This window comes from Mytilus trossulus, chromosome 10 (assembly GCF_036588685.1).
Source record: "Mytilus trossulus isolate FHL-02 chromosome 10, PNRI_Mtr1.1.1.hap1, whole genome shotgun sequence".
Taxonomy (NCBI): domain Eukaryota; kingdom Metazoa; phylum Mollusca; class Bivalvia; order Mytilida; family Mytilidae; genus Mytilus; species Mytilus trossulus.
Window position 1 is genome coordinate 35,788,273 of NC_086382.1, and position 26,242 is coordinate 35,814,514.

General features: G+C 32.1%; 1 protein-coding gene across 4 annotated transcripts; it reads left to right on the plus strand.

Annotated features, from left to right (window-relative positions):
* The first annotated feature begins 1,844 nt into the window (after positions 1–1,844).
* On the plus strand, positions 1,845–21,685 carry LOC134687270 (uncharacterized). Of its 4 annotated transcripts, none has more exons than XM_063547423.1 (2): positions 1,845–1,945; positions 19,354–21,685. In XM_063547423.1, coding segments are annotated over exons 1-2 (2,217 nt in total). In that variant the 5' UTR covers positions 1,845–1,943; the 3' UTR covers positions 21,569–21,685. The 4 variants fall into 4 exon arrangements, with proteins under 4 accessions (XP_063403493.1, XP_063403494.1, XP_063403496.1 ...); XM_063547424.1 differs by lacking the exon at positions 1,845–1,945 and adding an exon at positions 9,940–10,294; XM_063547426.1 differs by lacking the exon at positions 1,845–1,945 and adding an exon at positions 12,028–12,124.
* The last annotated feature ends 4,557 nt before the right edge of the window (positions 21,686–26,242 follow it).

Genomic DNA, 26,242 nt, shown 5'->3' on the forward strand with positions numbered 1-26,242 from the left:
TAAACCATAAGTGATAGATACCTAGAATCTTTTGATTTGAGGTCTTTAGTCCCCAAAAAAATGAAAATTAGGTCAAAGTCAAATGTCAAGGTCATATTCTAATTTAAGAATCTGGCTTTTTTTTCACTTATTTTCAAAAACTGTATAAGATACCAACAAACTATTTTTACTAAATTGTTAGTTGCGACATGTTGTAACACGTATATTATGATTGCAAGGGTACGTTGAACGTAAAAGGGAATTTTCTTCCCTCTGTTATTTAAAAATATGCGTATGGTGATATAACTCATTAACCAAATTTAATTAACCTATGGTCTTTTGCTTTGAGGTCCTTGATTTATGACCTTGAAATTGATCTCAAGGTCATAGCTTAATTTGAAGTTCTAGATTTTGACCTTTGCTTATACCTCATATGTATACATGATAAAACCATGAGACTTTTGGCGAACGGTATCAAACCATTTAACTCGAAAAAACAACCGAAAGTGACCGTGTGTAAACCGGAAGTAGCTATTTATTGCACCTTATTAATATAAAAGTATATAGAACCAGATGTTTTTGGAATCAGTGTCAAGTAAATTTTCAAATATTATCGGAAATAGCATTTTTCAAACCGGAAGTACGAAATTGTCTCCCTTATTTAAAAAAATATTGTATAGAAACCATATATTTTTGAAATCAGCGTACAATAAGCTACAATGTGTCATTTGACGATTGAATATAGTTATCAAAGGTAACGACATTTTAAACTTAATTTCACAACTTTCATATTGGAATACATTGTTTTGGTGAAAAGACCTTTAATTGTTCTCTGAAAAATCGGTTTTTAATTAATATATAGTTTTCTTTTAATCTATCAATTTATCATTTTGCTCCTTAAGCCTATTCTTCATACTTGGTAAAACATTTTTTTTAAATATATAAAGTAAGACAATATTATTTTGTTCAGCAGATAGATATAACGATAGGTGTGAATTTAAATTAAATATATTGTCAGTAGAAGAATACATTTTTGGAATCTTCTTAATTTTGAAAATGTATTTATTGTTACAGTATATAAAGATACAATTTGGCGATACTTTTAAGAATTAAATTGATTATTTTTACATGATTTTTTATATAGATTGATAGTGTCATACAACATGATTTTGTATACAATCGGGTGCACGTGTTTACAAGTATTTGTAATACCGGTATCTCAATTATATCTCATCTTAAGATACTTGCCACTGTTGTTTCTATAATCCTTGATTGATTGATCAAAAAACGTCCAGTGGCAAATATTTCATGCATGTTCAGGACGATTCTTTAGATTCAGAATATAAAAGCGATCTGCAAAAGACAAAAGAATAATTATTTTAACAAGCGGGGAAGAATGAGAGGCGAATGTTCTACCCCAGAAGTTATGCTTTTTATTACATGTATGTGAACCAAATACTATATGTAATGAGCTGTTAAAAAAGAGAGAGAGAGAAGGAGAGGATAATTTTCACAATAAAGTGAAATTTCTATTTTTCACTATTGCCGTTAATGATTAATGATCAATTACATTTCTGAAGTTTAAAATGTCAAATTTAAGATAATTACAGACATTTAATTTCATATCTAAGCGTTTCAGTCAATATTTTTTCAGACATTAATTTACACAGCGTTATATTACCTACTCAATGCAACATTTAAATAACTAATTATTTTTTATTTTCAAATTTCAAAAAGATCATTCTGGTGTTCACAATAGAAATTTACCCATGCACATAGTATTGTTTTGAATTGTTGAAATGAATGACAGTTTGTTAAAATCGAATCCCGAAGTTTTGAAATGCACTGTTAATTTGAATGTTTGTTAGTAAATATGTGATAGTGTTTTGATTACGATAATCTACCCATATCAACGGATTAATTGATTGTTTCTTCAAACTCTTTGTAGAAGTTTAATTGACTCAATGTAAGTATGCTTATTCACATATAAATCGTTCCCTATGAAATCTTTTTTGAAAACATTGAATTCAAGAGCATAAATATTATATGTTTTAAAATGGCAGATAATGTGAATCGATCTAAAAGTATGTATTTAAATAAAATTTCACAACTTGAACCTGGGTTGGCGCGGCAGAATATGATAATTCATCTCATCAACTGTAGTCCTGAATACCATGATCGGCGGAGGACATTTGAGCGCATTGATAAAACATTTCAGCGAAAAAAGGACGTTTGTGCGCCAAAGTAAAACCCATTTGAGCGCCAGAAACTAAACCCTTTTTAGCGAAAAAATAAAATTGTCAAAGCCCATTTTAGCGAATTATTTATAACCCTTTTTAGTAAATAAATTATAAATAATAAATTAAAATATAAAACTTTTCAATTAAAATACTATGATCCCGTTATGAGTCAATTAATTAAAAATGCAGGTGTTTTTTCTACGTGAATTCTTTCATAAAAAATTTGTTTACAAAATAGAAAATAATCATCGGCATGAAAAAAAATATAGAAGCTACGGTTACAACTCCCTCAGAAAAATTTGACCTCAGATTAATTTTTCTTTCTTACTGTGTCGATTATGGTAACAGAGCCCCATTTATTTCCACGTGTTTTTACATACCTAGCCGTTAATATTTGAGCGCTCTAGGTGCATAAAAGCGCTTCGATCACAAGGAATATATAAGTGGTATAAAATATTGAAAACAACACGGTAAATAAATTCTTACGTCCGAAGCGCTTTTCTGAATTTAATTTCACCAGGAACGCATAAAGCCAAACATTTGAAATCCGAGGATGTATAAGTACCGAAACCGTCGAAAAGCTATATGTCAAAAATACCTAAAATAAATAGTCAAATTAATCTAAAGCCAATTTTGCCTGAGGGAGTTGAAACCATAGTTTCTTATTAATTTTAAAATTTATAAACGAACAATTTTAGTAAAGTTTGTTAATTCATGTAAGTACCGATGCACTAACTACTGAGCCGATGATACCCTCGGGGACTGATAGTCCACCAGCACCATTTATTTACTCCTGACCACCATGTTATATAAACGTCTTCAAACCCTGTTTGTTCATGAATCCGAATGGTTAATTTTCACGTTTGAATTGTTTTAAGGTTGTAATATCTTGGCCTTATACAGCTGACTATTTGGTATTGGTTTTGCTCATTGATGAAAGCCTTATGGTGACCTGTTGTTGTTAACTTCTATATGAGCTATTTGATCTCTTGTGGAGACTGGAGAGTTGTACGTGTATCATTGGCAGCATACCACATTTTTTTTTTATAACTTATGAAAACTGTATAAGTTTTTATTTTCATAATGAAATTGTTCTCCAAGAGTTATCAAATACACGTATAAGTCTTAGAATGGATTTAAAATTTATTCCTGTGATTTTCAAAGAATGGCTAGATTGATTTTGTTCAAAATTTCCAAATTCCATTTTACAAACTTGTTTTATCAAATGAAATAAAAAAACAAATGAAGACAAAACTTAGCTGAAACTTCCTATAAGCCACACAATTTACTTGTATTTAGTTATATTTAAATAATACTTAACGGTCTTGCTTCTGATAGATCAATTTATGAGGTGCATGACCTGTACTTCAAAATTCCTGTAATATTCATTTAATTGATTTATTTACTGATAATAAACGTAAATTACTTTATAACTAAGGTTACAAATGAAAAGGTATATTTTTTACTTTTATTTTGTTATCCCGTTAAATACTGATTTTATTAATGTTATTTTATGCTTTCCAATAAAATAGGTCTATTAAAGGTAAAAGGGATAAAGTTCTGTATAAGACCCACCAATCTTTTTTATTGCATGACAAATATTTTAAAAAATAAAGTTTTTAACTACCTTGACTGGCTATACAGCCCTTGCACGGTCATTCACAAATATCACATTGCATTCCAGATACTTTTATATCCTTCATGGTATATAATTGTGGAAAGGGTTAAAATTCTAACATTCGAATAAAAAGTTTACTCATTACATTTGATATCCTTTTGTTTTTACCTCAACACTTAATGCAAGACTAATGTTAAACTTTGCTTTGTCGCATTTTTGTTTTGCATTCAAGTTGGCTTTTCGTACTGCAGCATTTGAATCTTGTCAGTCCCTTGGTTTTGATATAGTTGATGTATAAAAGTCTACTCCAAATTTTGCCTCCGTGATCAAAATAGACCAAAATAAACCAAAACTAAAACTAACCCAGAAGAGAAAAGTTTGAATATTTTTTTTTCCTTATTGTTTACATTCAATTTGGTACTGTGTTATCATTAACAGGGGCGTAGCTAGAAAGAAACGATCTGCAAGCAACTACTGCCGAGCGATATGAAACACTCATAATTACGATGATACTGCTCCGCTACATGTACCACGTTTAAAAGTATACAAGTAAACAACTTAACAGAGGCGAATTTTGAGGGTTTCCTCCTTTCTGTAGTACACATTTGGTTGATTATTTAGGGTATCACTGAAGTATGACTGGAGCGGATCCTCTCACAGGCAGTCAGCGCCCCCTTTCTATGTGAAAATTTTTGGAAACGCCCCTAAATTACGCTCAAAATTGTTCTGATTACCACACAGTTCTATAATGTTGTGAAGAATAAAATTGAGAATGGAAATGGGGAATGTGTCAAAAAGACAACAACTCGACCATAGAAGAAACAACAGCAGAAGGTCACCAACAAGAAGACTGATTAAAAAAGTGCATTCTTCATCGAACATTTTTCAGATAGACAATGAAATTTATAGATTTTTAACACCGCGTGGATGTAATGTCTGTGTTGCCATGTTAAACACCCACGTGGTACATGAGGATACATTTAAACAAGAATTAAAATATCCCCTCAAATTATTTATAACGGTAAAATATTACTTTATGTCTTAAAATATGTTGAACAAAGCTTTTAAAATCCATTTTAATGGAAAACCATATTTTTAAAACACTTCAAAACTTTTTGACGCATGTCGTCTGCAGGTGTTTAAGAATGTAGTGTATATAATTACATTTAATTGTATACTATGAAACTTGAGACCAGACAAAGTTTTATTTCAAATATGATCGATCTCTTTGAGTATTTTACAATCACTTAGTTCTTTTGTATTCATAGCTATCAAGTTTTGAAAATTGAATTGTTTTCTGACAAGCTTAAAACGCTGCATTTCAATAACAACAAAGTAAAACAGTTCAGTCTAAAGCTTAATGTAGTTTCCTTGTTACGAAACAATTAATATTTAAAAAAAAATAATTATGAAACCATGCCAGTTTGAAAATGAATTTTATATTTAAAAACAACTACATGTACATGTGCATGTACTATCTAGGTGCATGACGTCCAAAAATTACAAGGTAAATGCAGATGTTCTTTTATTATTCATTTGCATACTAATAAAAGTTACATTTTGACTATTTTTCCTTCTTTTTTTTTTTGAGGAGGTGAAGGAGGAGGGGGGGGGGGCTTGGGTGTGATAAACATTTTGGTTTCAATTGATTAAACATGTGCGCCAGCAAGACATAAGGACTTGTCAGTTTGTTTTCAGTTTCTTCTTCAAGTTGAGACCGCCTGCAAGTATCTCCAGGTAAACATGTTCTTTGAAGTTTCTGCCATCGATATCTTTCTATACTGAACTCAATGTCGTTAAACACCCCCTAATAATCAGCAACGCCACCATCCTTTTTTTATGGATGACAATTTTAATGTGGTACATTTTTTTCTCTCATTATTATGGCGTCTAATTCTATTGTTTCAATGATGTCTAAATTTTTCATCCACTAGATAGTAAGTTTCAAATGTATGATTTGGATTTATTTTTTTTTTTAAAAAGAGTTATTTCTCATTACTACATTAAAGGTTTATTTTAAACATCATTCAGTCATACATTTATACACTGTGGCAACATTAAAGTTCATAAGTGTTTCTCGTTTTTATATAGATTAGACCGTTGGTTTTCCCCGTTTGAATTGTTTTAAACTAGTAATTTGTGGGGCCCATTATAGCTTGCTGTTCGGTGTGAGCCAAGGCTCCTTGTTGAAGGCCGTACCTTGGTCTATAATGGTTTACTTTTATAAATTCAATGTAACTTGGATGGAGAGTTGTCTCATTGGCACTCATATCCTGTCTTCCTATATTTATGCACATGACTAATGCCATTTGTTGCAAATCTATATCAAAACTTGCAGACATAAGCAAAGAACTAAGACCAGTTGTGTTCTACTTCTTTAAAATTCAAGATAGCGGTACTCAGTTAATATTAATAGCATTAAACACATTGTATATGTAGATCCATAGTGGCATTTAACCAGAATTATTATTGATTTCTGCTCTTGAATATACATTGTACTCTCGTTTCCCAGTGGCAGTCGAGATTCTCTTGTCTAACATATAGATTAGTTTTATTGTTACTTTGTTCCCTCCCGAATATGCGTGTAATATTTGTCACTAGGCGTTTAACAAACAACAGTCTATCTCGTTTAGTGGTATGGACATTTTGATTGGACCCGTTACTCTTCATAAAGATAATTTAAAAAAAACCAACTAAACACACAAAACGCTAAGAACAAAAGACTGATGGACAGTGTTTTTGTTAATCGATATTTTTGAGGTATGAATTTTTCAATATTTTGAACGATAGACCCCCCCCCCTTTCAATGATACCCAACCAAATGACTGTACATTGTATATTTGATGAGCAGATTAACATTGATGATTTGTAAGGCATGTGGAGTTTTCAAACCTGATTTTAGATATTTTAAACATTAGAACTGGAATTAAAAGTACGAATTACGAACTTTTTTATTACCGCATACAGTAGCATCAATTTTGTTACAAAGATTCACAGGGTTTCAAATTACGTAAAATGTACTTTTTAGAAAATATTTCCGATTGCAGACACATTATGCAATTTTTTTAATAGCTATTTTTAGTTATAAACTGCTGTTCAATTGTGTGTCAAATCAACCTTTATTGCAAATGTATCTTTAAGTTTAGCATATAATTTCTATATAGAAATTGTTAAGTAACAATGCATGTTTAATATCTTAATATTTAAATCTTCATTAGGGAGGAAATACTATGTAATATGAATGTATGTCAATCAAACTGGCTCTAGTTTTAGTTTTAGTAACTGAATTTAGATTGATTGTTGATTGCTTAACGTCCAGTGGAAAAAATGTCATGCATATTCATGACGAGAATAAGTTCACAATAAATACAAAAGGTAGGTTGATACGATAGAGGCCATCTGGGATGATGGTCGGGGAAATTTAGACTGCCTCTGTAAAATGAGGGTATCTTGGATAGGGACAGAAATTTTGCCTTGGGGGGGGGGGGGGGGGGGAGGTATCCAAGTTACACTGATGTTAGCTGTGATGTTCAAATAAACTTTTCTAATATGTATACACATCTATTTTGTCGTTTGTGACACAAGCATTTAAATTATAGTTTGCAACATATACATTGTAGCAGCTGATTTGCATTCATCGCTAATAAACCAATTAATTAGGCAACAGCTTTTACAAGTTTGAAGGGAACTTCGTGTGGGTAAAATATGAGTGCCAAAATAAAATAATTCGTAACCGGCAATATAATTTGTAATAAAATTTGAGAATACTATAGGATTAAACGACTTTTTAACGGAATTTATTGGTGTATAAACTCGACCAATTCACTCATAAACAAATAAAAGTCTTCGGACTTTTATGATATGTTTGAATTTATAATTTAGAATTAAACAATGTTTAGAATTATACTTTCCAAGCACATTGTCTGGCTTTTGTTTGTCTTGTTAAATATGTTTTATTTTTATTTTAGTTCATTTATTTGTTTTGGAGTAAGTGTGAATTGAATTTTAAAAGACTACTACACATTTTTAAGGGAAAACTGAAGCCCGCAGTTTGGTGCGTGATATTTTAGCTTTCTGTTGAAGACCATTGGTGGATTTTGCTGTTTCCTGCTCTTTGATCAAGTTGTTGTCTTTTTGACACATTCCCCATTTTCATTCTAAATTTTATATTTATAATTACGTCTTGATTAACAATATATATTTTTTTTTTAAATCGTCTTCGAGACAAAGTAAGTCTAGTACATGTACATGTATTAAACTTTTCTATTGCAATTGTACATGTATATATTTTATAAGTGACGTATTTTGATCAATTATGTAAGAATTATCTTTTTACATCGTCTACGAGACAAAGTAAGGCAATAATATATCTAAATGTAGTTGGTACATGTATAAATGAATGTTATAAACTTTAAAGATCATATTAATAAGATAAAGTCATATATTGAAGGTGTCTAACGAAAAACAAACGCAAATATACGTGACAAACATTACAACATACGTTTGCGTTGGAATACGGAAACATCTGTCTGTTACATGCACTTATAGAAATATCATCATAAACGTCATTCCATTAACCAAACAGCTTTAGGCCGATAATACATGTAGTTATGTCGTGATATATTCTTATGACATTAAATACGAATTAGAAAAAATCGCATCTGCTCCATCTCAATTTTTTTTTACAGAGAATTGGACTATTTTTTAGACAAATGGTATCAAAGTGTTGGATAAAAACTACCTTCTCTTACTCGAAATATGAACAATTTAATATTGAGGGGATCTAACTTTAAAGATTCAATTTGATATATTGAGCATACTAATTTTTTGTCCTTTCCAACTGGACCAAATCACAACTTTAAATAAAAGTTTATGACCATTTTTGTTTCATGTAATTTTCTTCTCTTACTAACTTACTTACTTTTTTATGCATGCAATATATAGAAATAAATTAGAAATTGTATGATACAAATTGTCCGCACTGTAGGCAGACAACGAAAATCAAAGGACGACAACTGTGTTTTCGGACCATCGTTGAATATTGGCATTTATAAGTTGTGTATAGATTATACAGGACAAGAATCAATTATATTCTATATTATGTCAATCATATACACGTATTAATAGAGGCTCTACAGATTTGATCAGCCGGGCTGATTCCCGGGAAATCATTAACACGAAAAACTGAAGGCATGATGGGAAGGTTGCTGATAATCAATTTGAAAGCTCCCGTAATCAATCTCTGCAGCGAAGCCATCACAGAGAAGCAGCATATTATGACTGACTTATTCGGGTAACTGAAACTCTCTGGTATTCCATCAATTTCTCATTTTCTTTTTTTATTGTACCAATCCATCAGACCTGATAAATAAATCAAACCACCATGTACTACACTGTCAAATTGAGTATCTAAATTCATATAACGACATCTTGGTGTAAATTCTTTTTTTGGGGGACCATGGATCCGCCTCTTGAGTCGGTGTGACAAAAAACTACGACTAAGATTGGTCGAAATATAATGATTTTTTACATTACGTACGATCAATCTTATATTTGTCCTGAATTTGAAGAGCAGATGAAAAAAGTGAGAGATTCAAGTATATTTTTGTGGTTTCCTTCCTTCCTCCTTTTTATCTCTGTCATGCAGAGAAATAACAAATGTGACAAATAGAAACAAACAATACAAAATAACATACATCTATCTTCATAATTTATCATAATATATGAAAAATTAGTACTTGACTCGGTACCAATTCAAGTGTTAAACTTACAAATTGTTAAGTTTGAATATGTGTTTTAAAAACTTTACGTTGAATAAATGTAACAATGTTAAAATTTTTAAAACTCAGTCATTTTTTCTAACCAAGTCTAGTTTTTTGTTAAATTTGTATAAAGACTTTAAAGTATTAGCACTTTGTCCCGTGTTAAATGTCTTTGTTCTTGGGTTTTAACGACGTACTATCGGGTCAAAACTATTTTTATATGCTGACCTTCGCGACTAAACAAACAGTTTCTCTTTTGTATTTTAATTGAATAATTAAACAAATTTAAAAAGGATTTAGGTAATAACTAAAATGAATGGTCTTTAAATTGTGTGTTGGGTAATATAAACACAGCTACGTGAAAAATCAACAGCTATGTGGAAAAAATCAACAATTTCATTGATAATCCGGAATTTTACGAGCCTGTAAAATTAATAGTTTAAATTTTAACATAGCCATCGATCTCTTAAAGAAAATTAATTTTGAACTGAATAATTCACAGCTGAAATATTTACATTAACGACAATACATAAAAACCGACAGGAAAATATCCAGTACAAAAGTGTCCTTTTGGAAGTTATAATTTTGTAGTACTCAGTTTAACGGACACTGCGTGTTAAATGCAGAATTACAGTGGAGTTACATGTATTAATGAGATTACTTTTTAGATGAATTAAATACACTGTTGATTCCAGGTAAGAACATATAAGATGGTAAAGTCAGCATGTTATGTAAAGTAAGATGTATGTGTATGCTTCGCCTACGCACTGTCGGAACCAAATGAAAAGGGGGGAATGTTCGAGGGGTTGGAATCCCCCGTTTTATTTGACGACCAATGCATTTAAATTCAATTTGGGACATATAGTTAGAACCCAACTTTTTTTTAAAATGGCTAGATCCGCTCCTTGCCATTGTACGATAGACGGAGATATGTTTCGGGGGGGGAGAGGGTGTCCGTTCGTTAAATCACTGGGCGTCTCAAATCAGGGTAACAATTTGTGTTCTATACTGTTGTGGTCACATCGACTTGACAACGCAGTTCACATACTCATTATGATGTGAACTCTTAAAGATATAATTGTGACAAATTGCAGTCCCCCCATGATACTACAATGTCCACTCAACATGTTAGTTGTATAAGCGGCACATGGTCTCTGTATATATATGGACACACATTCTTAGTCTGCTTCTGAATCTCGAAATATCTACATGTATCTGTAAACTAAATCGATACGAAATATTTCATATAAAATTTCTTGATTGCCAATGTACGTAATGTTTAATTAGCGTGTGTGAAATTTTTAGATTGTGCGAAATATTTTCTTGGTTAACGGGAGATAAATTGCAGTTGTTTAGATTTTTCTACAGCGTAAAAAGGAAGAAAGATACTGATAAATTATTGAAAATGTGATCCTTGTCTTTATATATTATAGGGTTATTGCATGAATATTGGGGAATATTGTCCCAAGTAGAATTCAAGTTATATTGCACGAGCTTGCGATATATGTTCTACGAGGGACAATATTACACAATATTCATGCAATAACCCTTTTATTGTATAGCAATGTAATATTTGAAAGTAAAAACTAAGATTTTGTCGTTGATGACGTCATGAATTTTGAGATTTATTGCACTAGGGCAATATTAGAATTTATTGCACGCTAACTTTTGGTTACTTTCTGTGGGAAATATTATATTGCAATACAATGAATATATATACTGTCAAAGTAAACACAGCATGCACATAAAAACGTCTCAAATGACTATAAAAATGTGACTTATGTGTAGTATCTATTAACAAAAAGTTTGGAGAAGACGTTACTACGTTGAAAAACTTGTCTAATCCATGTGTCCTTTTTGAACAATAAAATATGTTTAATTCTGTCTTTTCATTTTTGAGACAACATATTCAAAAGTAAATAATCCTATAATTAACCACTCATAAAGCTATACCTGCAATTTTTAAAGTATGAATATATATTGAGAACTACATTGTATATTGAGCAGGCAGAATCTTTTTCTTTGGGACAAAAAAGTTGACTGAAAACGATACCCTCAAATATTAGATCTAAACAATTTTTAATCCGTCAACTGCATTAATCCACGTGTATTGACTTTAATCGTGTATCTAAAAAGTGAACAAACTAAAAGCAAAGTAATCAGAAGTAATTTGAATTTTAATATCTAAAGATCAAGTAGGTTATAGTTTTATTAAAGAACATATTTTCAATCTTATTGTGAAACGGGTCAAAATTGAACAATATCGTTAGCAAAACACTGTTATACTCCAGAAAGTTATTCTTAAGTAAACTACGCACACTGAAATAGACTATTGACATCACTTTACACATAAAACACCTTAAGTAAACAATATTATATTGTGGAAGCCCTTGAACTTAGATTGGTTTCCCCCTAGTTGTAATAAAACCATCACTTGATCATCATTATTGTTAAAATGGAGGATGTCGTCTGGTGTTTGTAAGAATTTGAGCGGGAAATTAAGAAGACACTGACTGACATTTAAAGTATGTGGTGCTTTTTTTCTGTTTTGATAATTTATATCTTATCCTTGAGTGTCTGACAACCACAGAAGTGTAACGAGAAGATTGCCTTAAAAGTACAATTTATAAATTAAACTGAAAAAGTAATCGTAAGCACATAAATATTTTTATACTCCTTGTAGACTCGTAAATGTTAGTAAGCTATTTCAATGACAAAGGTTGCAAATGTATCTATTCCTAATGTATGTATGTACTCTTTTCACTCAGAATCATTTTACTGACGAATACTACTGTGGATTCATTTATTTTCGTTGGTACCAATTTTCGTGGATTTAGAAAAACTTGCATATTCGTGGATATTTAATTTCGTGGTTTTGCATTCAAACCTATAGAAAAATTATCATTCGTTGAATATTGAATTTCGTGGTTTGACTGTGCCCACGAAATCCACGGAAATTGGTATCCAACAATAATAATGAATCCACAGTATACCAATTCCATTCCTAACTGCAGCTCAGGGTTAATATACATCAAACAACTTTCAACTGATTTTCATAGTTCGTTCTTATGTTGTACTGTTTTACCATTGTCCCAGGTTAGGGGAGGGTTGGAATCCCACTAACATGTTAACCCCGCCACATTATTTATATATGTGCCTGTCCCAAGTAAGGAGCATATAATGCAGTGGTTGTCGTTTGTTTATGTGTTACATATTTGTTTTTCGTTCCGATTTTTTTTATTGTAAATAAGGCCGTTGGTTTTCTCGTTTGAATTGTTTTACATTGTCATATCGGGACCTTTTATAACTGACTATGCGGTATAGGCTTTGCTCATTGTTGAAGGCCGTATGGTGACCTATAGTTGTTAATGTCTGTGTCATTTTGGTCTCTTGTGGACAGTTGTCTCATTGACAATCATACCACATTTTGTTTTTTATATTTAAAATTCAGATACCAATCGTACTTACTAATTTATCGTACGACATGTAGAAAAGTACGTCCGTTCGGAACAAATCGTACTGTTAAATAGTTTTATGCGTGTCAGCCCTTGTGTGTTGTATCGTTATAAAGATTGTGATATGCAATGCCAATTAAATGATACATTTTTTTTTATCACTAACTGATACTTTTGGTTCCGATTTAAACAATCATTAGAAGATAAAAAAATGACTGGGTTCTTTATTTTTTATCATTATGCTTCAGTTTTGGGGGGATTTAAAATTACATTATAGTCGAATATATATACATGTTACTGAATACTTTAACGTCCAGTGGCAAATATATCATGCATGTTCATGACGTTGGATTTTGGCATAAACTAGAATAATTTCTTGCCACTTTCAGCATTTTCATTTTGATATATAAATTTGTTCTGTAAATAGATATCCGATCTTCGTGTTGTTGACCTTAATGGAATTGTGATGTATGACCCTCCACTCCTTATTCAAATCGAGTTTGCTAAGCACTTGTACGTTGTTCTATCTGTTGGATGTATATTTACCCAGACAACATCCGGTCGGAGTGCATTGTGTCAATATCCCCCATATTTTACTTAACAATTATGAAAGACTCTATAAAAAGTTGGTAGTAAAACAAAGGTATTACTAATATAGAAATAAGAAGATTAGCTATAATTGCCTATGAGAAAACTGTCAAAAAAGAGACATAAAAGAAGGGCTGGGATGACATATGTGAAAACTATAATGGAATATAAAAACAGTTGTCTCACAAACCAAAAACATAGCAGTAAAATGAATTGGCATACGCTACAGGAACGGGGTCATATTCTACTGCATCCACACAGCACAAGTAAAATATCCTGCATAAAATTTTAACAAAGGAGATGATGTATGATTGCTGCCGAAACAACTCTTTCACAAGAGACATAGAAGGGGCAGGGATAAGCTACTGTAAATGAAGTATAACATTACTATTATGGAAAATTAATGTGAAATTTATTTAGAGTATTAAGGTCATCAGGTCAGACTTCTCCATCAACCGATTTAAAAGCCAAGGATATATAAGTACCTAACATTCGATCGTGAGGTGTTTTTATAAATTGACAAAACAAAATGGATAAATTCATATAACATACATGTATACTCAAATAGCAAAAACTTGGCATCCTTCAATGTCGTGTAAAACAAAGAAACGAATAAAATTAGCGTACAACTGCATGTTTTCTTTAGTGTCAAAAAGTCATAAATAAAAGAATTCGAAGATCTTATTCTTAAAACGCATTTAAGCATTAAAACAAACATTATTTTATATCAACTCACGACGCGTGTATCTTTTTTTAAAATATATAAAGCTTTATTGATTTATATTAAAAGTGTTTTAAAATAGGTCTTCATTCTTATTGCAACCTACTTTAAATTGTTATCCTTTTAATGCTCATATATAATCCAATATCGTAATCGATATTATTTTCTATGTTTTTATTGAAAAGAAGATTTTTAATGGAAGGTTATATGGTGCGTCGCTGTATTCCTTTTCTTTGTATAATTATAGTTCATCCATTTCTTTTGAGCTTTTTCTTTTGATAAGTATAAAAAGAGAGTCCCACAACTGGGACAATGATATTAAAATTACAATGTATACTGAAAATTCAAATTGATTTCAAAACATTGTTAGTTTCAGGAGAATAACATAAGTTGTATGATATAGTGTAAATCTTTCCCTTTTCCGTGATGTGCAGTAATGTATGTCATATTTTTTTACGGTTTCGACTACATCTAACTCATAAATAGATATAATGAAAATGAAACATGATCTTGTAATTGTAATTCTTTACATTTTCAATTAGAATAAAGGAGTAATACAAAATATTTTAAAATAGAAAATGAGCATCCAATTTCTGCTCAAAACATTAAAAAAAAATATGACAGAAAACAAACAACGACTTCCACTGAATTACAAGGTGTTTTTTTCTTCTTCTAGAGAGCTTATACTTCCCCTTAACCAGGGATAAGTATTAAGAGCATAACAAGCATCTAGTAATCGCACATGTAACGGTCAATGTTGGTGCTCTACAACCGCAATAATGAATAAAGAAATACACCACTGTCCCAGGTTAAAGGGAGGGTTGGGATCTCGCCAATATGCTAAACCCCGCCACATTCTGTATGTATGTGCCTGTCCCAAGTCAGGAGCATATAATTCAGTGGTTGTCGTTTGTTGATGTGTTACATACATTGTATTTGTATTTCGTTCAATTTTTGTACATACATTAGGCCGTTAGTTTTCTCGTCTGAATTGTTTTAAATTGGTCATTTCGAGGCCATTTATAGCTAACTATTTGGTATGGGCTTTGTTCATTGTTGAAGGCCTACAGTAACCTATAGTTGTTAATTTCTGTGTCATTTGGTCTGTTGTGGAGAGTTGTCTCATTGGCAATCATACCACATCTTCTTTTTTATATTCCTGTATAATGGAACAAATTAAACAGAAACGACAAATGGTACTATTTAAATAAATAAAAACCATGGACCAATAAAACAATCTAAAAACTCGACACAAATAATCCTAGCTGAAAAATACAGGCGTCTTTCGTTTAGTTTTGTTTTGCGACTCTATCATCTACATAACTTATATACATGTATATCCCATTTATCCTCTTATTGGCAACTACATTGTTTGATTTCGCATCTTGCACAACCCATCTATAATTGTATAAATTGTTAATGATTTCAAGTTCTAAAATGCATGAAACAGTTGCCACTGGACGTTCAACTTAAGCAAGCAAATGGAATCAATGGTATTTACTGAACATAATAAAACTAAGAATAGCCATGATATAATGTATTTTTCTATTGTATTGTAAGCAGCTGACTACCGCGTGGTCACCACGTTTCCAACACTACTAATTTACAACGTGACTGTAACATTTCACAGTCCAACAGAGCATTCTATTATATATACACATGTATATATTAAGCATACCTGATTTTATTATCAATAACTAGTTTGTTTACGACCAAATAAATACATAAACTACCCAAAGTTGTAATAATTACTATCTTAAAAGTGCTTCCGTGACGAAAAACATTTAAACAACCTAAAATTTAGTTTAAATACTAATATATAGAATTTCTATTAAACTTTACAAGGAAGGTCATTGCTAATTAAGTGATCGATACAATGTTGAACATTCTTAAATTCTTTTATAAATTCAACCATGAAACTACCCGGCTTCTGTAGATGACTGTATCGGGCAACTAGTAAAAAAAATCAAGATTTTAAATTTAAAATAAAATTGGGGAAAAGATGCTATAAAGTTAACAATTTATTTTATTCGCAAATTTAAATAATTAATAGATTGCATTTGATTTAGAAACTTACAAGCCTTGCGTTTTGGTGAAATATCAAATCGAGGCTCTTTTACAACACTTTTTGGCTCTCAAATTTACAAACGTTTTTTGGTGGGAGGGTTATGATATTCAATGGATAGTTATAGTTGTTCTTGTCTGAGTCAATTTCAACACTATCAGGTAAGGGGGATATCTGAATTCAGAATATTTATTGTCGTCTGCTTGACCAACACATTTATTACATTCAATTGCGGATCAGTATATTTTTTGGGGAAATAAAAACATATATTCTATATCCCCTCTGAAGTAAAATGGTCATAATTTTAATGTAAAAACCTTCAATGAAATGTACAAAAGAACACTATACTTCAAATGAACACAACTGAAACAATTTATCGTGTGTAACATTATATCATAATTATCTGGGTCTGACATTTTTAGTTGATATATTATAAAGGAGAAATTGAGCATTTAGAAAAATGCATATAAGTGTACAGGGACTCAATAAAATAGAAAAAAAACCACAACCATGACCATGAATATAATGAATTTGACACTCCGTCCTTGCTTATAAATACTATATATAGTATGTGAAGGCATCAAAAACTCGCAATAATTTCAATAATTTATCTAAATTCATTTCGCCTCTGTAAAACCCAAATTTCACAAATGTATGTACTCAATGCACTGATTACACCAAAATGAGTCTTTAAATAGAGAATGATTTTGAAAAGGGCAGATAAAAGGGCTAAAAATTCAAGAATATTAGAGAAAAATATGCTAAAACAGAATAATTGAATGTTGAAATATAAAGAAGAGAGAATAACAGTAAAAAATTATATTAAGAAAAAGGAGAGAAAAAATGGCATAAAAAAGTAAAAAGAACATAGAGATAAAAGATCCCCTTCCATTTCCTCCTATATACTTATCGATGGATTTTCCATCTTGAACTTAAAAAACCTATATATACGTGAGTGTTGATTTAAAAATTTAATACAAAAATTAAGTATTTATTGTTGATTATATGAACAAACCAAGCATGGTTAAACAGGGATTAATCATTTAGAAAAGATCAAGTTGACTGGGCACAGTTACAAAAGAAAAACATAGGATTTAGTTGCTCAGCCATAATCCTAGTTTGTTTAATTAAATACGGAGGTTGATCATATATGTGTGTTTTGCTTAGCGATGGATTTTGATGTTGATTATATAAAGGTAAATATAAAAATATTACCAATGAAAGATTTGAATGATTCTTTTTTTTATATTAATTTTGCTGTCTATAACGGATTGGAATGATATAGGGGTTATAAATCTGATAAAATTGGTTATATTATCTGGCTTTACCAACGAGTGGGCTGGCATGTATATATTTTGTTCATTTTCTATCTCGTGAACAGGCATACTTAACTTACATTCTGTAGTGTATGTGCTTGTCCCAAGAGAAGCCTGCATTGGTTGTCGTTTGCTGCTGTATATCATATTTGTTTTTCGTTCATGGTTTTGTATATAACTCAGACGTTAGTTTTTCTCGTTTGAAGTGTGAATTGTTTGACTTTTTTATTATAGCTTATTGCGTATGTTTTTCTCATTGTTGAAGGCCGTGCGGTAAACTATAGTATACATGTACGTAGGTGATAACTTCTATATCATTTGGTCACTGGTGGACAGTTGTCTCATTAGCAATCATACCACATCTTCTTGTTTTACAAAACTGTTGAACTTACGGAAGTAACGAAAATGCTCATTTGAAGGAAGGAAGTTTTTTTAGTGATCAGAGGAAAGAAACACAATAGTCACACTAACATTACACAACGATTGACCACCTTACATGACGTTCTGTATGTAAATGCCCGTGCATACACCTGAACTCAAACCGGTTTTTGAAATTGTTATGTTGCCCAACATAAATCTTAATATATGTAGTGTTTTTATGGTCTTATCTGTTTTTTCGTCAGTTTTTTAACATGGCATTTTGTTTCTTTCTTCGGCTCAACCGTAAATCATCCACTTGATCTGTCTTATTAATTGTACCATCAACAATTTGCATTTATTCTGGCACTACGCTAATATTTCCAATTCTCAGAAATATTTTGTAAAGACCTGTTTTGTAAAGGGGTGAATGGGAGAGAAAAAATGTAATGGTCTTGGAAGAACTCATTTTGATTAAATTATTGCTTCATTTAACAAGTATTTCAACAACGTATCGTGTTTATAATCCGACTAGAACAGATTTTACATTTGAAACACCTACGCTTATTTTTATAAAATGTGTCCCTTTCAAATCTGTTGAAATGACTCCGGTCAGGAACATTGCAGCAGAATTATTTAAAGTTATCATAATATCAATTCAGACTTAACACAATAATAGAAAACTTCGAGGAGAGCCTTTTCAAAATGATTATTAAATAATATACATAAGTCAGAAAATGCAGAAGGGTTTTCGTCTGTGATATTGGTCTGACGTAAATCGATCCTCGGAATTAGCGCAATATACTTAATTAGGAATATAGCAGCTCTAAAACAGATAACTAATTCCGTAAAATACGTCAATACGCTTTAATTAAGGATAGCTGTATCCTATAAGCATTACTGTATTCATAATATATTTTAATAATGTGAGAAGTAATTTAATATTAATTCGCAATCTTACTTTCATGAAGACGACGTCTTAATTTATAAAACACTACTCCTTAATATGCATAATATAATGTCATTACATTCCTGTGTATATCAATATGACTATAGGTAATATAAAATGTTCTTTTCATTTAGTCAAGTCTTGAATAACTGCGCATCAATTTTTTCTTGGCGTTTGTATGTAACATCATCACACGCAGAATGCAGGTATGACAAGATTGTTTATCATAATTATGTTAAAAGTAATCTCACTTACTATACCTTCTTAAATTTTGAATTCATTCTTTGTAATTTTTATTTTCAGGGCTCTTGAAGTAGCAAACTATCCAGGGCCGCGGACTGCACCTAGTGGTCTAAGCCGATTTTATAACAGAGGATCTGAAACACCTAGGAATACTCAGAGTCAAAATGAACCCAAACAAGCAATTGAAGCTAGTATCGAGATTGATTACGATCTTTTGGTTTCAAACGTGGAGAATATGTTAATTGCAGACAAAAAGTTACTTAAAAAGGAATTAAGACCAAAAGATTTACTTGTGAAAAGTAATCCAGCACTATTTGGTAATATGCATCCGGATATCACCAACCCACGTGACATGTACAACTTCCTGTCACGACGAAAGTTTCCTAAAGTTGCAGACGACTTGTCCTTTTCTGGACAGAAAAGTAATTATGAGGAACGACTTCAACGTAGTAGTAGTTTTAAGGATTTAAATAAGTCTTCAAATGCAAAAATGCAGAAGAAATATCACTTTCATAGTCACGTGGATTTAAGTTTAATGGAAAAGAAAGATCCAAGTTTGGCAGCGCTAAATAGTAACGCACCATACTTTGGGCCAGAGGATATGGCGAAACTTCCAGAACGTGAGAAAACTATGATGACAAACTTCAATTTACCTTCTTTAAATGAAGTAGGAAATGAAACCGGAAAAGTGAACGGAAACGAGGCTGCGAATGAACCAGTGTCTTTCCCTGTGATACAAAATACCGACCCTAATAAAGGAGCAAAATCAGAACCAAAGATAAAACGTACTAAATCTCTCGGACCTAGGAGTAAATCAAATGTTACTTTTAGCAATAAAATTGACAAATGGTTTTCAGAGATGCCATCAGACGTGACTGACAAAGCGGATAGAGCCATCATGGCGGATATGATTCGTGAACGAATGACGGCGTACCAGAACAACTACCGGTCTGATGAAATGATTTCGAAAATGAAACGACGCCATACCAATCTGAAATCTTTGAATCAAATTCAACACCAATATCTGGAATTAAGGGCTGATACTGCTCCGAAACCTCGTCGAAACGATTTGACTTTAAGCCATTATAAAATGAAACAAAAATCTTCACTTAGTCTAAAAACCGATTTGAACGATCTTGAAAAGTGTGAAAACCCTTTTGATTTAACAGATAAAACTCAAAACGTAAAACATTCAGACGAAAATGGAAACGATGAAAATAAAACAGCTCGTAGAGATATAACTAAGTCGAAGAGTCAAGGATTAAATGGATTAAAAAGAATCAATTTAGATCAATTTGCCGTTGATGCCTACAACCTTAATCCCAATCACCGATTTACATTTGCACAACTTCAAAACGTTCACAACAATAGATTCATTGAAGAAATAGACGAGGAAACTCTTCGTCGAAAGTCTGATAAAGAACACTGGCTACGAATGAGTCAGACACAAACTCATCCATCAATTGTAAATATTAGATTAGACAAAGAGAAAAAAGAAAATGCAAGGTCTTCTCACCTTCGACAAGCATTGTCAGTTGTCAAAATGGATGCCAACAAAGATGAAGAAGACAACAATCAGCATGCGCAGATACAACTTCCCAACGGAAGAGACAATCAAAGTGCATCTTCAGCGTCAAGTTCTGATAACATAAGAAGAAAGATGACATCAAAAGCGGCTTTGTCAAAATTTAAGACTTTGGACGTATTTGAAGGAACCAAGAATGTCCTTGCCGACAACCATGTACTAACAGGAGCCGAACAATATACAAATCCTTTAGTAAAATTAGATTTGAGAAGAGCTCGTACACAACATAGACATTCAAAGGAATTAGAAAATTCCAATTCTGGTGTTTTAGGAAGGAAGCCACATGAGATAGCTACCGTCGACTTTCGGTTTGGTCAAGGCGAGGTTACAATAACGCGGAAGGCTAATGGCGGCCTGGCATCGCCTGATCTAGGGACTATAAAATCTCCTAATGCTCCACCAAATAATACTGAATATTCAGGTATTACTCCTGTAAATGAACACAGTGTAAATACTGAAAGGTCAAAAGTAGACCAAGTATTACCTAAGGAAGAAAATATACCAGTTATTTCGGAGACCCAAGGCTTAGTACAAGCACCGGATTGTTCATTTTCAGAAACAGAGGAGGCCTTTCATCAAGAAGACATTCCAGAGGAAAATAAAATCAAAACAATATCACAACAAAACGGGGTTACAAATCTTGAAAGTGACAATGAAGATAAAAATTTAAGTGCTCAACCCGAAAGGTGATGTTAAGTTTTTAATAGTTGTAAAACCTTACAGTATTTTAATTTATTATTTTTAACACTCATATCTATTATATTGAAGCCACATGCTCTGTGTGATTAAAGACAATAAATAATATATTTTGTTAAAAGTTTTCCTGATGCATTTTAATTGATTTTTTCGTGCATTTGAAAGAAGCTTAGGGTTCTTCAGATATTTAGTCACGTGCACTCAGAGGAAGTCACATGACCTACCAAAACAATGTTCCGTTCTTAAATATGTATTAGAACACTATTAGACAAGAACAGTTTAGAAATTTTAAAGATTGCATTTCTTCATCAAATATTTTTAAATTTTATTACCGCCAGGTTTTATAAACAATAAAATACTAACTCTAAGGAAAATTTAAAATGGAAAGTCCTTTATCAAATGGAAAAAACTAAAAGCTCAAACACATCAAGCGAATGGAAAACGGCTGTCATATTCCTGTCTGTGTACAGTCATTTGCGTATGATAAAAATAGTTGATTACTTTAAAAAAAGAAAATGTGGTATGATTGCCAATGAGACAACTGTCCACAAGAGACCACAATGACACAGACATTAACAACTATAGGTCACCGTACGGTCTTCAACAATGAGCAAACCGCATACCGCATAAGTTTGGTTTTATAGCTAGAAAAAAATCTTACTTAGATGATATCATACGGGTCTTTTTTTCTGTTTAGTTTTACAGATTGCGGTATGTGTGAAATTTTCTTTTAATTGTGCTGCATTTGAACTCATATTCCTTTTATCACAAATTTAAGTAATTCTAATTAATACAAACAACTGCCATTTCTATAATTTCTAATGCATATTGACGCGGAGAACATTTAAAAACATATTTTGAAAACCGAGGAGTCAATACCATTTATTAAGAAAATATCCTTCAAGCTTGTAAAAAAATGGATCTTCCTTCACAGTACTGGATATGTATGTTATGAAAATGTCAATACAAACACCGTCACGTTACTTGGTCTGCAAAGTTTCAACAAAATGCTCTTAAACATATCATCATCAATGCTAGTGACCTTCTGCTATTTTTTTCGATGGTCGGGTGGTTGTCTGTTTGAAACATTCCCACTTCCTTTCTCAATTTAAATAGTATCAGCTATGAAGATTTTTTTCAGAATTTTTGTGATACTATCTGTCTTATAATTAGGAGCTGTCTTGATAATATGCTAATACCATGTCATGGGACATTTTCGCGTGTGTTTATTATGTGTTTTTTCTTCGCGGAATGCTATTTTGCAGTATCCGACGCAGAGTTCATATCCGTTCCATACATGCTCCGCAATACTGCACTTAATATGAAATATCAATTATCAATACGTGTTATTTGCTTTGTTAATCTGTAATATGCACGATATGTTTTCCTGAAGAATATTCATATACAATGGTTATAAAAAAAATATTTGTATGTTATAACTCCTGCCAATCAATAGGCACACTTCTAGAGAGAGAAAACTCTAGTTATCTCCCTTTAAACATATATTTCAACGTTCTGAGTCGAATAATTCTATTCTGTTCCTGTGGTAGAGCAAAAATTTTGAGTTACCTAATCAACAAAAAGAATGTAATTTAAGATAAATCAAAGACATTACCAGATTGATTTATATTTCTTCACAAGTAATGTACATGTATATACAATATATGCAGTGGTCTATGAAGTTTTATTATTGTTGAAAACCGTATGCCAATCTGAGTCATTTGGTTTCAGCTGAGAGTAGTCTCATTGTCATACAACTATTAATTTTAATGAATGGAATGAGGTCTGAGGTATATACTTGTATCAGAAAAGCCAGAAATGAAAAACTAAATACAGAGACCTGTACACCAATCTCGATTTAATTTTGTTTGTAAAACATTTCGAATACCCGTAGGTTCGGAGAGTCTCATTCAGTAATATTGGACGTCACTGACCGCAAATGGTTAATCAGCAAACGCTATTTAGGCAAGGCAATATGCACAATAATGAAGCCACGCGTATTCAAAGAACGGTAATCGAAATTTGTGTAAAGGACATAATACGGATATCTTCAATACGATTAACCTAGTTGTGTCAAGTTTGAAATCGTATCGGGTATTGCCAAGTTGCCAGTAGATTCCAGCATTTGTGTGTTCAAAGAGACTATAAAAGACCTGCAAACATTTCGATTTAATGACCCAGACCGTGACCATGTACCCTTATCTTATCTAGCATAAAAACATCAATATTTTGAGACCAAAATTGTTATAATAAACGGTTAAATAAACCCCAGGTCCTAATTGTTATACCTGTGTGTAAAGAGGACGGATAAATCCCAAAGTCTTCCCTTGCTCTTAGAAAATCAACGTTCTGAGGTATTGATTAAAACTAATTTGTTTTTTGATTGATTGGGGGTTAACGCCACTTTTAACAGTCTTGTACTATATCAAGGAAGAGGAAACCGGGGTGTCCGGATATTACAACCTACCTATGGAAGGAAAACTTTCAATCGTAGTCATTTAAGATTTGAGTCGAGTGCTTTTGTCTCGTGCAGGATTAAAACTTCTAACCTCAATGTGACTGGCTAGTGATATAGTAGTTCAAGTACTTAGACCACTCGGTCACTGGGACTACCAACCAATTGTTTTGAGTTCTCATTTACTCCCAGTTCATTTCTCAATCATTAATAGAAGAACCGGTGCTTCACTTCATGCTATCAAAGAGAGTACAGGTATTTGTAAGGATACTCTCTAAAAATGTCTGCTAAACTCTGGATCAATCATGGCTGTAATTTTTAAATATTTTAAAGAACTTCTTAACATAATCAAATATAAAGCAGATAACATGAACTACCAGAAATATTGACCAGTGCGCTGACCACCACCGACATCCAACACCTGGCTCCTTTGAAAAATAGAAATTGAAACAAGACAAACAACACTGTCCGGATTACGGTGGACTTAGGTGCTTTAAAACAATCTAACACCTTTATATCATGAATCCTCGTGTCACAATTCATTTGCCTGTAAGTAATTGTTGTCGTTGTTTGCAATTTTTCTTAATTGTCATGCATTGCACCGTTGATTTTTTTATTACGTGTTGTCATGTTAAGATCTTTTCTTGATGACTAAACTTTATTGATTTTGCTAATGTTTAACAGTCGTAACTCTATAGTGTTGCTTAAATTGATGTGATTTTGGTCTCTTTTAGATAGCTGTCAAATTGGCAATTATACTAAATCTTTATTTTATAAAACAACCAACGATACAAATACGGAGATGTGGCGTGATTGCACATGAGACAATTATCAATCAGTGTCCAACATCATTTGAATTTAACAAAAAACAGAATTACGACCGATAAAAAAACGGACAGTAATCAATAAAAAGCCCAAGTATGACCAAGTATGTGAAAAAAAACAAAGAAAAATAAAGTCAACAGTAGTATACCGCTGTTCAAAACTCATAAATCCATGGACAAAACACAAAATCGGGGTAACAAACTAAAACCGAGGGAAACGCATTAAATGTAAGAGGAGAACAACGACACAACACTGAAATGTAACATACCGACGGCCTACTCCATGACAAAACAAGAGTAAAAAAGGAATATGACAGACAACCACCGAATGACTGACTACTGCTTTGTGACGGAGCGATAATATAATGTTGCATAGTTAACGTGTTTGTGAACACCTAACACATCCTTATCCAGGAGAGCTATGTTACAACGCGACATAAAAAGAAACTGTAACAAGCAGTTATAAATGAATTGAAACTAACAATAAATGTCATAAAAATGTCTTTAATTTGTTGACCGAGTGGAAGGCGAATAATTGTACTGCTACTGGAAAACACTTGCATTGTGACAGACAACTAACACACCCTTTACAGTTATACGAATTGGTGTAACGATTCTGTAATATAAAGGCACTTCAGCACATTTCCCATTCGAGGCGCCGGTTTTAGGAAACTGTGCATATTTATACGAATCACACACAAATATAACAGCCTCAGTGTGAATTTAACTAACTAAACCAAAAGAAAGAGCAAGTAACTATTTAAAGGGTGTCAAAAGCAAAATAACATATACGTTCCCGTCTGGTTAAAATCGTTTTGTCAGTAGCAATTTTCTTTAGCCCTCCATCAGACGACTAGGCTTAACCTAGTTAATATATGTATAGTTCAAAAGAGGGGAAACGATACCAGATGGACATTAAAACACATTAATCGGAAATAAACTGACAACGTCATGACTAAAATACAAAACAAACCCAGACAGACAGACAGATAGACAAACAGAAAACCAATAGTACACAAAACACAACATGGAAAATTCAGACTAAGCAACACAAACCCCACAAAACTTGGGGTAGTCTGAGGTAATCGGTGCTGCTGAAGGGTAAGCATATCCTGATGTTCAAGTTTTCTTCCCCTGAATATAAGCCCCTAAAAAACCTTTAAATAACAACCCAATAAACAACCACAAAAAAGCCCTATCATTTAAAGTGGTCATATATGGGTTCAACATATAGAAATGTGGTTTCAGATTAAGGTCTCTAATAAACTATCAAACTTAATGGGGAATATTTCTTAAATCTTTTTAATGTCTGCATAAAACCCTGGCATGACCCTGATATGAAAAATGTTATAACAAACTCAAACGAGACAGTAATCTTACTGATTTATC